The sequence below is a fragment of the Schistocerca nitens genome, chromosome 2 (assembly GCF_023898315.1).
Source record: "Schistocerca nitens isolate TAMUIC-IGC-003100 chromosome 2, iqSchNite1.1, whole genome shotgun sequence".
Classification (NCBI taxonomy): Eukaryota; Metazoa; Arthropoda; class Insecta; order Orthoptera; family Acrididae; genus Schistocerca; species Schistocerca nitens.
Window position 1 is genome coordinate 663,710,023 of NC_064615.1, and position 13,999 is coordinate 663,724,021.

Here is a 13,999-nt window from a genome sequence, read left to right on the forward strand (position 1 = left end):
GACGCATCCAACACATGGCTAAGAAAGGCAATATATACAGTGAGACGGAAGAATTCATGATTGCAATACAGGATCAAACAATAAACACCAGATATTACAGCAAGCATATTATTAAACATCCCAATAGCACAACAGATAAATGCAGACTTTGCAAACAACAAACAGAAACAGTAGATCACATCACAAGCGGATGTACAATACTAGCAAATACAGAATACCCCAGAAGACATGACAATGTAGCAAAAATAATACATCGACAACTTGCCATACAACATAAACTAATAAAACAACACGTTCCCACATGCAAGTATGCACCACAAAATGTACTGGAGAATGATGAATACAAATTATACTGGAACAGAACCATTATAACAGATAAAACAACACCACATAACAAACCAGACATCATACTCACCAATAAAAAGAAGAAATTAACACAACTAATCAAAATATCCATACCCAATACAACAAATATACAGAAGAAAACAGGAGAAAAAATTGAAAAATACATCCAACTGGCTGAGGAAGTCAAGGACATGTGGCATCAGGATAAAGTTGACATTATACTAATTATAGTATCAACTACATGAGTCATACCCCACAATATCCACCAGTACATCAACGCAATACAACTACATCCAAACTTACCTATACAACTACAGAAATCTGTAATTATTGATACATGTTCAATTACCCGAAAGTTCCTAAATGCAATGTAACATATACCGTAGAATTAAAAGGAAGTCACGCTTGATCAAGGTCCGCGTCGCTTTCCATTTTTGACCAGATGTAACGTCTGAGAAAAGAAAGAATAATACTAATATTTGATAGAGATAATATGCTAATATTGTGCTGCCTTGTGTATAACACCAGTTATGGCATTTTGTCTGTGCCAGCAAACATTCAGCTTGATAGTGCATAGCCACTGCATTGTGCTTGTGCTGGCAGTGCCACTTGGACTGTACTGGAGGGGCGAGGGGGGGGGGGGTGTCTCTTCTACCTCCTCAGCCACAGATGTTAGTTTCTTCGTCTGCCATAGCACCTGATTGTCTTCTTCATCTCTTTTCCTAGACAGGAGGTACACATGGTATTTTCATCCGTAACATGATAGATACTTATCTTTTAGCAAAATGTTGCTCCTCCTGTTAATTCATCTGCACATAAAATCAACCATAGTGGAATGTATTCCACAACTTTAGGCTGGTTAAGTGAAACACTGCAGTATTGCAAACCACTTGAAAAAAATAAAGATTGTATGTACTGTGTGAATAAGATGTGGCAAAAGCTAGCCAAAAGCCTTTTTAAAGTCCCTGCACTTAACATAAGTGAGAATTTTATAATAGTGACACTCCAGCGTATAAATAAGTCCTACCTATCAAAATTTCATTTGGATTTTAACTTTGCTGGAAATGTACTTAGTGTTATTTTGTGTCCAACAATTCTTTGTAATTATCATAAAAAGTAAAAGTAACAACTCAGTGAATAGTAGAGGCCCTAAGTCACCAAAAGGCACATAAAAAAGACCAAGGACTTTGCAGCTTTCAGATAAAGCATCTTTCAAAGCTATAGAGTACAAATACAAGCACAAACATACACCTGATGTGTGCCAGCTCTGCAGGTGAATGGGGAGAGGAACGAGGCACTGGCACCAGTGAGATAATTCAGGCTGCAGGCCAAGGAAGCTGTGCTCAGCAAACTGTGGTGTTGAGAAATGCACTGGGACCTGGAACAGGACTAGAGTAAGATGTACCGGATGGATGTATTGGACAGATCTTGTACCTGCATCTTCTGTGGGGTATGACACATGTGAGAAAGCAACGAAAGTGTTGGTATGTTGATAGAAACAATAACAAACACAAACACACACACAAATTTCAAGCTTTCGCAACCCACGGTTGCTTCATCAGGAAAGAGGGAAGGAGAGGGAAAGACAAAAGGATGTGAGTTTTAAGGGAGAGGGTAAGGAGTCATTCCAATCCCGGGAGCGGAAAGACTTACCTTAGGGGGAAAAAAGGACAGGTATACACTCGCATACACACACATATCCATCCGCACATACACAGACACAAGAAGACATTTGTAAAGGCAAAGAGTTTGGGCAGAGATGTCAGTCAAGGCGGAAGTACAAAGGCAAAGGTGTTGTTGAATGACAGGTGAGGTATGAGCGGCGGCAACTTGAAATTAGCGGAGGTTGAGGCCTGGCGGGTAACGAGAAGAGAGGATATACTGAAGGGCAAATTCCCATCTCCAGAGTTCTGACAGGTTGGTGGTAGTGGGAAGCATCCAGATAACCCGGACGGTGTAACACTGTGCCAAGATGTGCTGGCCATGCACCAAGGCATGTTTAGCCACAGGGTGATCCTCATTACCAACAAACACTGTCTGCCTGTGTCCGTTCATGCGAATGGACAGTTTGTTGCTGGTCATTCCCACATAGAAAGCTTCACAGTGTAGGCAGGTCAGTTGGTAAATCACGTGGGTGCTTTCACACGTGGCTCTGCCTTTGATCGTGTACACCTTCCGGGTTACAGGACTGGAGTAGGTGGTGGTGGGAGGGTGCATGGGACAGGTTTTACACTGGGGGCGGTTACAAGGGTAGGGAAGGTGGTTTGGGGATTTCATAGGGATGAACTAAGAGGTTACGAAGGTTAGGTGGACGGCGGAAAGACACTCTTGGTGGAGTGGGGAGGATTTTGTGAAGGATGGATCTCATTTCAGGGCAGGATTTGAGGAAGTCGTATCCCTGCTGGAGAGCCACATTCAGAGTCTGATCCAGTCCCGGAAAGTATCCTGTCACAAGTGGGGCACTTTTGGGGTGGTTCTGTGGGAGGTTCTGGGTTTGAGGGGATGAGGAAGTGGCTCTGGTTATTTGCTTCTGTACCAGTTCGGGAGGGTAGTTGCGAGATGTGAAAGCTGTTTTCAGGTTGTTGGTGTAATGGTTCAGGGATTCCGGACTGGAGCAGATTTGTTTGCCACGAAGACCTAGGCTGTAGGGAAGGGACCGTTTGATGTGGAATGGGTGGCAGCTGTCATAATGGAGGTACTGTTGTTTGTTGGTAGGTTTGATGTGGACGGACGTGTGAAGCTGCCCATTGGACAGATGGAGGTCAACGTCAAGGAAAGTGGAATGGGATTTGGAGTAGGACCAGGTGAATCTGATGGAACCAAAGGAGTTGAGGTTGGAGGGGAAATTCTGGAGTTCTTCTGCACTGTGAGTGCAGATCATGAAGATGTCATCAATAAATCTGTACCAAACTTTGGGTTGGCAGGCCTGGGTAACCAAGAAGGCTTCCTCTAAGCGACCCATAAATAGGTTGGCGTATGAGGGGGCCGTCCTGGTACCCATGGCTGTTCCCTTTAATTGTTGGTATGTCTGGCCTTCGAAAGTGAAGAAGTTGTGGGTCAGGATGAAGCTGGCTAAGGTAATGAGGAAAGAGGTTTTAGGTAGGGTGGCAGGTGATTGGCGTGAAAGAAAGTGCTCCATCGCAGCGAGGCCCTGGACGTGCGGAATATTTGTGTATAAGGAAGTGGCATCAATGGTTACAAGGATGGTTTCCGGGGGTAACAGATTGGGTAAGGATTCCAGGTGTTCGAGAAAGTGGTTGGTGTCTTTGATGAAGGATGGGAGACTGCATGTAATGGGTTGAAGGTGTTGATCTACGTAGGCAGAGATACGTTCTGTGGGGGCTTGGTAACCAGCTACAATGGGGCGGCCGGGATGATTGGGTTTGTGAATTTTAGGTAGAAGGTAGAAGGTAGGGGTGCGGGATGTCGGTGGGGTCAGGAGGTTGATGGAGTCAGGTGAAAGGTTTTGTAGGGGGCCTAAGGTTCTGAGGATTCCTTGAAGCTCCGCCTGGACATCAGGAATGGGATTACCTTGGCAAACTTTGTATGTAGTGTTGTCTGAAAGCTGACGCAGTCCCTCAGCCACATACTCCCGACAATCAAGTACCACGGTCGTGGAACCCTTGTCCGCCGGAAGAATGACGATGGATCGGTCAGCCTTCAGATCACGGATAGCCTGGGCTTCAGCAGTGGTGATGTTGGGAGTAGGATTAAGGTTTCACTTCCAAACAGCTCTGAAGGGCAATTTCCCATCTCCGGAGTTCAATATATCCTCTGTTCCCGTTACTCACCAGGCCTCAACCTCTGCTAATTTCAAGTTGCCGCCGCTCATACCTCACCTGTCATTCAATAATATCTTTCCCTCTGTACTTCCGCCTCAACTGACATCTCTACCCAAACTCTTTGCCTTTAAATATGTCTGCTTGTGTCTGTTATGAGCGGATGGATATGTGTGTGTGTGCGAGTGTATACCTGTCCCTTTTTCCCCCCAAGGTAAGTCTTTCCGCTCCCGGGATTGGAATGACTCCTTACCCTCTCCCTTAAAACCCACATCCTTTCGTCTTTCCCTCTCCTTCCCTCTTTCCTGATGAAGCAACCGTGGGTTGCGAAAGCTTGAAATTTGTGTGTGTGTTTGTGTTTGTTATTGTTTCTATCAACGTACTAACGCTTTCGTTTGGTAAGTTACAGAATCTTTGGTCCCTGTGGCAGCAGAATATATAAGAAAAGTGATTATTAGGTACTACAAATCAAAAATTACATAATTAGTTAGAAAGAGTTGATATGTTCTCATATTTGCATTTATGTTTGCTTGTATTACACTGGCTATTCTAGTATTTATATTATTATTGTCATTATTATTATTGTTGTTATTGTTGTTATTATTGTCATGATCATCATCATTATCAATTTTGATTATAGGTTCCTGTAGGTACAGTTGTAAAGGATCAAAATGGGTGTGTTGTAGCTGATCTAAACAAAGAGAGATCTATGTTCGTGGCAGCACGAGGTGGAGCTGGAGGCCATGGAAATCATTTTTTCATATCAGATACAATGCAGGCACCACAAGTAGCAGAATATGGAGCTGATGGAGAAGCACTGAAGTATATACTAGAATTACAGAGTATGGCTAATTTTGGATTGGTATGTAATAAATCTAGCCACTTTCTATTTTTCATCATTACTGTACCTCCTTCATCAGTGCTAATCTGTAAGCAAGAGACAGACCTTTTTCATTATACAGCATATTTCATAATTACTATTTTAGCCTTCTACAGGTTGCAAAGGGCACTTAGTAGATAAAGTCTTTTTGAAGAAACCACATTCAGAAATGCACTGTCTAGATAAAAGATAGGTTTGAACCTCAAACCATTTTCAAATCTCCCACTTCACAGTATGCACACAAACTGAGAACAGAGTCCCCTACCATAGTCTGCCCTATGTTTACAGTCGCTGCTTCAGTGTTCTGCTCAACTGTTAGTCCATCTATGAACATTAAGAACAACTGAAGCAGTATAGGATGGTGGAATACACATTTGGAGAATACACGGAGATGTTAATAATCTATGCTGAAGCTAGAGGTATGTAGGGAGAAACATTTTCTGGATCACCTCAGCATGTTACATACCATTTTCATCTAATTACAACAACAGTTCCAGGAAACTGACTCGTTCACAACTAGAAGGGATGACTGTGGTGCTCCACAGATGTGCCACACTCTGTGCTTTGAAGAGGCCATCCTTCATCATGTAGAAGACAACCTGGCTATGAACACTAAAAACATTGTGTGTCTCATGCACATGGCCAACACAAGTGTCTGGCATGTCCTGCATATCCAGCAACTCCACACTTACCACTGACAGAATGTGCTTGTATTGACTCCAGCGGATCTTCCACTAAGTGTCAATTTATGTATATGATTTCTACATCACCGTGTCAACATGCCCAAATTTCTGCGCCACATCCTTTTTTGAACTGTTGAAACAGCCACATTTGGGATAACAGAAATCATCATGCCACACATTCACATGGATTTCAGCAGTGTATAAATGTATGTGCTGGAATCACTGGTGTTCATCTTATTAAGCTATACATTCTTTCATATTACCTAATGGGTACCATGTACTTGACATTCTTGCAAGAGGTTCTGGTGGAGTTACTGGAAGATTTGCCACTGTCACTTCATCAGAAAATAAATGTGGTTCCAGGACGATGGCATGTCCACACATTTTGCACATCACATCCACAATTATCTCAACCATACATTTGGTGTAGGGGAGATAGGTTGAAATGGACCAACTCCTTGGTAACCACAGTCACCAGATTTAATTCCTCTTGACAACACTATGAAAAGGATAGATGGCTACTCACCATAAATGTGACAAGTTGAGTTGCAGATTGTGTGAGGGTACAAGATTTTGTAATGTTATGCCATTTCAGAATCTGCTGAAGTGTAAAAGATTTGTTTCTGTTCATGACAACAGCTAACATTGTGCATAGTTTATGAGACAGAGGTGCAAATTCAGCTAAGTACAAATACTTACATTCTTCTTTCCTTCTTTGCAGCAACAGCTGATTCTCATAGATAATCTGGAATTCTATTGACCTACAGACTTCACAAGTGATATGTATAATAATCAAGTTTACGGATGCACCATTTTAAATAATACTGTTTATTATCACATTATTAGGACTGACAATAAACACAGATTCCACTTCAAAATCTGGTGAAAGGTTGAGCATCTGACAACAAAAATCTACCAGTATTTATAATAAACAGAACAGTGGGTTAATAGTTATAAGCAGACTTCAAGTGAGTTACAATTAAAAGTTTTACATTTAGCTGACAATGTGGATGGCAAAATGTTTCTAACTTACAGGTAATTGTTTTTAAATACAAAGGTCACGTTAATTTTTATTTTTTTATAGTGAAATACGAGATGTTCAATTTAACAAAAATTCAGTTACTTTTTTCAACAATAGCCTGGACTTTCCATTGTTTGACAATTACTTTTTTCTTTACTTATAGCCAAACTAGTTAATAAAAAGAATTCCCACCATATATAGAGTTTTGTGATATAGACCAAACTTATGTATCTGGTGGCTTGGTTATCAGAAAGTGAAATTTGTTTATATTTCCTAATAATGTACTCACTATGAATTGTACTGTTTTAACATATTAACTTGTTTTTGTAGCTTGGAACACATGAAAAGCTTATGAACGTGTAAAAGAAATACATTTGGGTTAATATTACATTCAAATATGACCACAGTACTGTTTGATAAATTACATTGCATCACTCATTGTTTGTGATTACATATTTGTGAATACTAGAACAGCCAGATAATCCTATTCATGCCTGCCAATGTCAGCAGCACATTTCAATACATAGTTATTATTTCCACAATATTTCCATAAGGTGAATTTTACTCATGTTTGGCTGTTTTGTATTATTGTTTTGGTATTGTTTGCATCTACATTTACATGTATTTGCTAGAAAATTCAATATACTTATCAGATCTGGACGTCAGTAAATGAATATTGTATATGTGACTTCAGATATGGTTGAAATCAACTGCTATGCTACAAAACCTCCTAAAATATTTGCACAAAATGATGATTGGGCAAATCTTTTAATAGCTTTAAAAGATGGAACAACTGATTGACATGAATGAGCTGACTTGTTTCAAAAAAAATGGTTGATACTAAAAACTTTTTTTTTATTTGCAAAAAAACCTAAACAGAATAATAAATTTCAAAAGGTACAGTATGTAGTAAAGTGTAGAATTATCATCAAAATATTACACAGCATGGAAGAAATTACTGAAAAATCATCTACTACAATTTATAAAGATAAACAGTGAAATACAGAGTTACTAGATTAGTTCCCTTTTTGTAAAGAAATACAGTGTTTGCTCATGGGTTCTTTCTTCAAAATTGACTTTTCAAAGTTGCTTAGGATGAGAGAGTTGACATTCAGGGGTTATCTCAAGATTTGTCTCTAAGTTTGTTCACAGAGTTTGCACATTTCGAAGATTAAAAAATTGTTAATGTGTAATCCTATCACAGACTTGACAAATCAGTCTTTTCCTTAATAAACCATGTAGCTTATCACAGACTCAGAGAATCAGTCCTTTTTGTAATAAACTACTTATTCTAACACAGACACAGAGAATCAGTCCATTTGTTTAAATTTTAAAAATATTTGCATAGAAAACTTTAACTATTTTCTACCGTCAATCCGATTTTTAGTTAGTATGTTTCCTTGTAAGCAAATACATACGAATATCTAAAAACAAAGATGATGTGACTTACCAAACAAAAGCGCTGGCAGGCCGATTGACACACAAACAAACACAAATATACACACAAAATTCAAGCTTTCGCAACAAACGGTTGCTTCATCAGGAAAGAAGGAAGGAGAGGGAAAGACGAAAGGATGTGGGTTTTAAGGGAGAGGGTAAGGAGTCATTCCAATCCCGGGAGCGGAAAGACTTACCTTAGGGGTAAAAAAGGACAGGTACACACTCGCACACACACGCATATCCATCTGCATATACACAGACCTGTGTATATGCGGATGGATATGCGTGTGTGTGTGAGTGTGTACCTGTCCCTTTTTCCCCCTAAGGTAAGTCTTTCCGCTCCCGGGATTGGAATGACTCCTTACCCTCTCCCTTAAAACCCACATCCTTTCGTCTTTCCCTCTCCTTCCCTCTTTCCTGATGAAGCAACCGTTTGTTGTGAAAGCTTGAATTTTGTGTGTATGTTTGTGTTTGTTTGTGTGTCTATCGACCTGCCAGCACTTTTGTTTGGTAAGTCACATCAGACCTGTGTATATGCGGATGGATATGCATGTGTGTGCGAGTGTGTACCTGTCCTTTTTTCCTCCTAAGGTAAGTCTTTCCGCTCCCGGGATTGGAATGACTCCTTACCCTCTCCCTTAAAACCCACATCCTTTTGTCTTTCCCTCTCCTTCCCTCTTTCCTGATGAAGCAACCGTTTGTTGCGAAAGCTTGAATTTCGTGTGTATGTTTGTGTTTGTTTGTGTGTCTATCGACCTGCCAGCGCTTTTGTTTGGTAAGTCACATCATCTTTGTTTTTAGATATATTTTTCCCATGTGGAATGTTTCCCTCTATTATATTCAAATACTTACATAGTTACACAAAGTGAATATTCCTAAATTTAATAGTTTAACAATGAAAATAATCAATTTTTGACAATATAATGTAATTGGATGGACAAAGAATCTACTCACCAAGCAGTGGCAGGAGAACACACACACACAAAAAAAAGTTTTAAATATGCAAGCTTTTGGAGCCACAAGGTTTCAGAGCCAGTGGCTCCTTCTTCTAGCGGAAGAGTTGAACGGAAGGAAGACGGATGAAAGAAAAGGACTGGAGAGGTTTAGAAAAAGAGGTAGAGTTTGGAAAAGTTACCCCAGAACCACAAGTCAGGGGAAACTTATTGGATGGGATGAGAAGCAAAGAAAATGTCTTTCCTTCTCATCCCATCTGGTAAGATTACTCTGACCTGGGGTTTTGTGTGAATTTTCTGAAATCTACCCCTTTTCCTAAATCTCTACAGTCCTTTTCCTTCACCCTTCAACCCTTCAGCCAGAAGAAGGAGTCACTGGCTCCAAAAGCTTGCATACATAAAACTTTTTTTAAAAAATATATGTGTGTTGATCTGCCGCCACTTGGTGAGTAGATTTTTTATCTATCCAATTACATTAAATTTAATAGTTTGCACTTTATGAAGCTGAAAGGCAAAGTCTTTTCTCTTTCACACATAAGTAGTGTTGATCCATATTTTTCATGTAAAACAGTAGAGTATCAAAGTTACAAATAAAATCTTACTCCACATCAATTCTCAACAAAATTCGTCTGATATATTTCATTTCTCACAAAAACAAGTAAAATGTCAATAACTTTGGCAGAGAGTTTCAGGGCAAATAATGGTAATGTCTTCATGTGTATCTGTGTGGATATGTAGTCAGTCTAGTAATGTTAACAGCATTTTCCCAAAATCTGATCCACTTACAAGCATAATATAAGTAAACATTTTAAAATTAGGCATCTTAGCTGTTACAACTTGACTTCCAGAGTCATTTCTAACTCTCTCTTCATCTCATCACTTGCTAACACAAAAAGCATAAGTTTCAGCATTTCTTTCTACCCAACACAATTCTCTCTTAATTTGCCGTAAGCAGTGTGTACAGATGTGTGACAAAATATCTTAAGTATTCATAAAATATCTTAAGTATTTTAAAATAATTCTCAATAGTGTAATAGTGTTTTAGTATAAATCATAGACAATCATAGTTATCAAAGCATAGCATTTTTGCCAAAAGTATAAATGCATTCTCCTTAAACAATTTCTTCATCAACAATTTTGTTGTAAGATCAGCTACAAATTGTCTGATGTGTCAATTAAGGCATAAAATTCTTAAAAGATACGTTTACTTTCAACACGCAGCATAAGTAATGTCAAGCATAGTAATAAAATAAGTAAAGTGTCTTTATCATCAACAGATGTTCCAAATAACTTGACAGACACAAGGCAAAATATCTTCAGCAAGTTTCTGCAAAAATAATGCAGTCAAAGTTTGTGTTACCCAGTCTCAAATATTCTTGTAAAATTGACGCTACAACATGTTATAATAACAGAATAAAATATGTAAATTATAAATCAAGTTAAATATTTCCCCATGACTGAATGAGTCTGACATCAGAGAATATATGTAACTACAGATAGATAAAGTGCAGTACAGGTGTCTTAGTAATGTGACATATGGAACATGTAAATGAGCCTCATAGGCATACAGTAAATATCTGATAAAGAAGTTGCATTAATGTGTTATGAAGTTTCAAGATAGGTTAAGTGTAGTAAAGGTGTTTGTGCAAATCTGGATAAGAAAATGCCACATGCATGATCCATAAGGATTATGCATCCCCCTGAGATTGAATGAAACTCCTCTTAAAAATTTCTTCTATTGGAGCAACACAAATGAATAAAGTAAACGTGCGGTAGCGTTCTCGCTTCTCGCGCCTCGGGTTCCTGGGTTCGATTCCCGGCGGGGTCAGGGATTTTCTCTGCCTCGTGATGACTGGGTGTTGTGTGATGTCCTTAGGTTAGTTAGGTTTAAGTAGTTCTAAGTTCTAGGGGACTGATGACCTCAGCAGTTAAGTCCCATAGTGCTTAGAGCCATTTGAACCAATAAAGTAAAAACAATGCAGATATCTGTGTTCACATTAATTAGTAAATTTGTACAGCTTCAGTTGAGTTACATTTCTGAGCCCAAACAGTTTTCTTGGTTTGATATTGATGAGCCTGTATGCATTAGGATGAGGATTTCCCCACAACCTCAAATGGCCATTGTACATGTTGAAGAATTTTTTGATTTCACTGTTTATGAATTTTGATTTTGCATAACGTTTTGTTAAGATGAAGTCACCAACATTGAACTGAGTGTGTTTTACCCTACCATGAAGTGTTTGTTTTCTTTTGTTGCAGTGTTGCTTCACAGTCTACCTAGTAAAATCCTCCCTCTCTGCTGCTGATATGTGTTTACACAGTGGAAATTCAATTTACCCTTTGATCAAATATGCAGGTTGTTTGTCATACATTACTTCATAGGATGGTATGTTGCAGACTGTTAAGGACATCTGAAAAGTTTTTAGAATGTTCTAACCAGTTGGTATGGTCCTTACTACAGTAGGTCCTGCACAGGTGACCTATTTCCCATATGTATTGTTCTGTTGGATTATAAGATGGGGAGTGGACTTAGGTGAGAATATGTTTAATGTTGTGTTCACTTGTAAACTCCTTTCAGGTTTTGTATATGAACTGGCTTCCATGATATGATTGTAAAGCTTTTGGTGTACTGAATGTATGAAAGCATTCTTGGGTTATTTTTTGAATTATTTTCTTGCTGGTTGCTTTCCTTGGGGGATACATTTTAATGAACTTCAAAAATATGTCTACCATTACAAAAATGTAGCAGTACCCACCTTTTGCCCATGGAGGTCAGTGCCCACAAGGTTCATCTGCTTATTAGGCATTAAACTCTGTAAATGACCCCTATTGGTGTGATTATCAACTGACATGTCACTCTGTTGGCAAAATTATGAAAATAGATGCACTCCTGTATTTTTTGAGTACACCTTAAGGATCCCACAATGACCAATACTGGTATGAGTGTAAAGTATAATGTGTCTGTATACTCTTCAGGCCAGCAAATCTTCTGCCTATGACTATCAGTGCTGTACCTATAAAAAATAATCCCCCCGAAAACTGTGTAGTGTTGTACTTTTTATGGCCCTTTTTTCCCCAGATAACTTTTTACCAATTTCCAATTGTCGTCATGGTTCTGATTATGTACGAGTTGATTGCAAATTCTTCTGATATACCTTTCTCTTTCACATTTATGTACATCATGGTGAAGTTTTTCTCTTGATTCCCATGTACAGTGTCATTTACATTTCCCACTGGTAGTCTGCACAAGACATCAGCCATAATGTCGTCACTAGCCTATATGTTTTCCACAGAAAAGTTAAACTGCTGAAGAAACATAGTCCATTGAGTCAGTCTAGTGTGGTAGAGTTTGCATTCTTGAATATAGCTTAAGACTTTATGATCTGTGTATACCTTTACATAGTGACCTAATAAGTAATTCCTAAATTTTTGAAATCCCTGTACTATAGCTAAAACTTCGTTTTCTGAAGTGTAGTAGTTTTTCTCATGTTTTTTAAGTATTCTACTTGCGAAGGCAACTGAATGGTGCACTTTAACCCCATCTATTTCTATTCCTTGGAATACATGAACCCCCAATCCAAACTCACTGCTGTCAGTTCTAAGGCAAAAAGGAGTGGATAAATCAGGTCTATGTAATATCACACTGCTAACCAACTGTGCTTTGGTGTCATGAAATGCAGACTGGAATTAATTGTTCCATTACTGGATAATATTCTTTTTAAGCACTTTATTGAGACATAGTGCATTTAGTGCTTCTGTTTTCACATATTTGCAAAAGAACCCCACCAAACCAAAAAATGACTTAAGCTATTCAAAGTCTTAGGAGGAGGGAAATGAGAAACTACTTGCACTTTATCTTTGTCAGGGAGAATCCCATCTTCAGTGATACTGTGTGCTGTGTGCTGATTGAAAGCAAATTTACATTTAGATAGCTTCAGCATTTTCCTCCCTCTCTCATTTTGTCAGCAATTTCCCTCGAAGTTTCCACATGTTCTTTCCAAGCCTTGGTTGAGAATAAAATATCACCTACTTATGTAGTCAGTTTTTCTAGTAGTTCTTTACAGAGTACATTATCCAAACCTGTGATGAACTCTGCTGCTGGCGCATTTAAGCCAAAGACACTAACAGTATTGGTAACTCTTTCCATTGAAGAGAAAGGCAGGCTGTTTTCTGGATTCATCTTCCAATCCAGTATGATGGAATCCAGATGTCAATTGAAGGCTAGTCATATTTTTTACACTGTCAAACTTGTCAAGTAATTTTTCTATATTTTCAGGATGGTCAGTCTCACATTCTAAAAGTTTTCTCAAATGTATTGAGTCAAGAACTAATCTAATGCCTCGATCAGCCTTTGATACTACAACTACATTCCATCATTTTCCTTTTTTTGTTTTTTTGTTTTTAGGAGTCCTCTATCTACCTCTTTTCTTTTGAAAATGGAAATGCTATAGGGCTTTATAATGAAAGGGTCAGGGGGTTTTAATCTCAAGGTGCATTTATAGTCTTTCACCCTTCCAGGTCATTCCCTGAAAATAACACAGTATTCCCATGAAAATGCCTCAAGTTCTGTCTCCTCTTCTATACTTAGTTCTTTAGCCTCCTGTGCTTTTCTCTTTACTAGTTCACTATAAGATTCTGTATCAAAAGAATGAGCATAGCACTCTCCCTCTCCCTTGTAATACCCTGAAGCACAAACTTCTTCCAGCCCCGAGATCTGGTTACTGGTACCATTACTTGACATTAGCTTTTCGGTTTCCCCTGAAATTTCTGTGTTTGGGTCAATAAACATAACCCATTTATCAAACAATAGAAAAACCAGTATGGAATGTAACAATATTATGAAAAGGATAATTGCTTCTCACCATATAGTGGAGATGCTGAGTCGCAGATAGGCACAA

The 13,999-nt window shown here is 38.8% G+C and overlaps 1 protein-coding gene across 1 annotated transcript in view; it reads left to right on the plus strand.

Moving 5' to 3' along the window:
* The window catches only part of LOC126236777 (mitochondrial ribosome-associated GTPase 2), a 175,911-nt gene that overhangs the window by 140,584 nt on the left and 21,328 nt on the right, over positions 1 to 13,999 (plus strand). Inside the window, exon 5 of the mRNA XM_049946356.1 lies at positions 4,765 to 4,986. Within this exon, the coding sequence (XP_049802313.1) occupies positions 4,765 to 4,986 (222 nt within the window). The remainder of the gene's footprint in view (positions 1 to 4,764; positions 4,987 to 13,999) is intronic.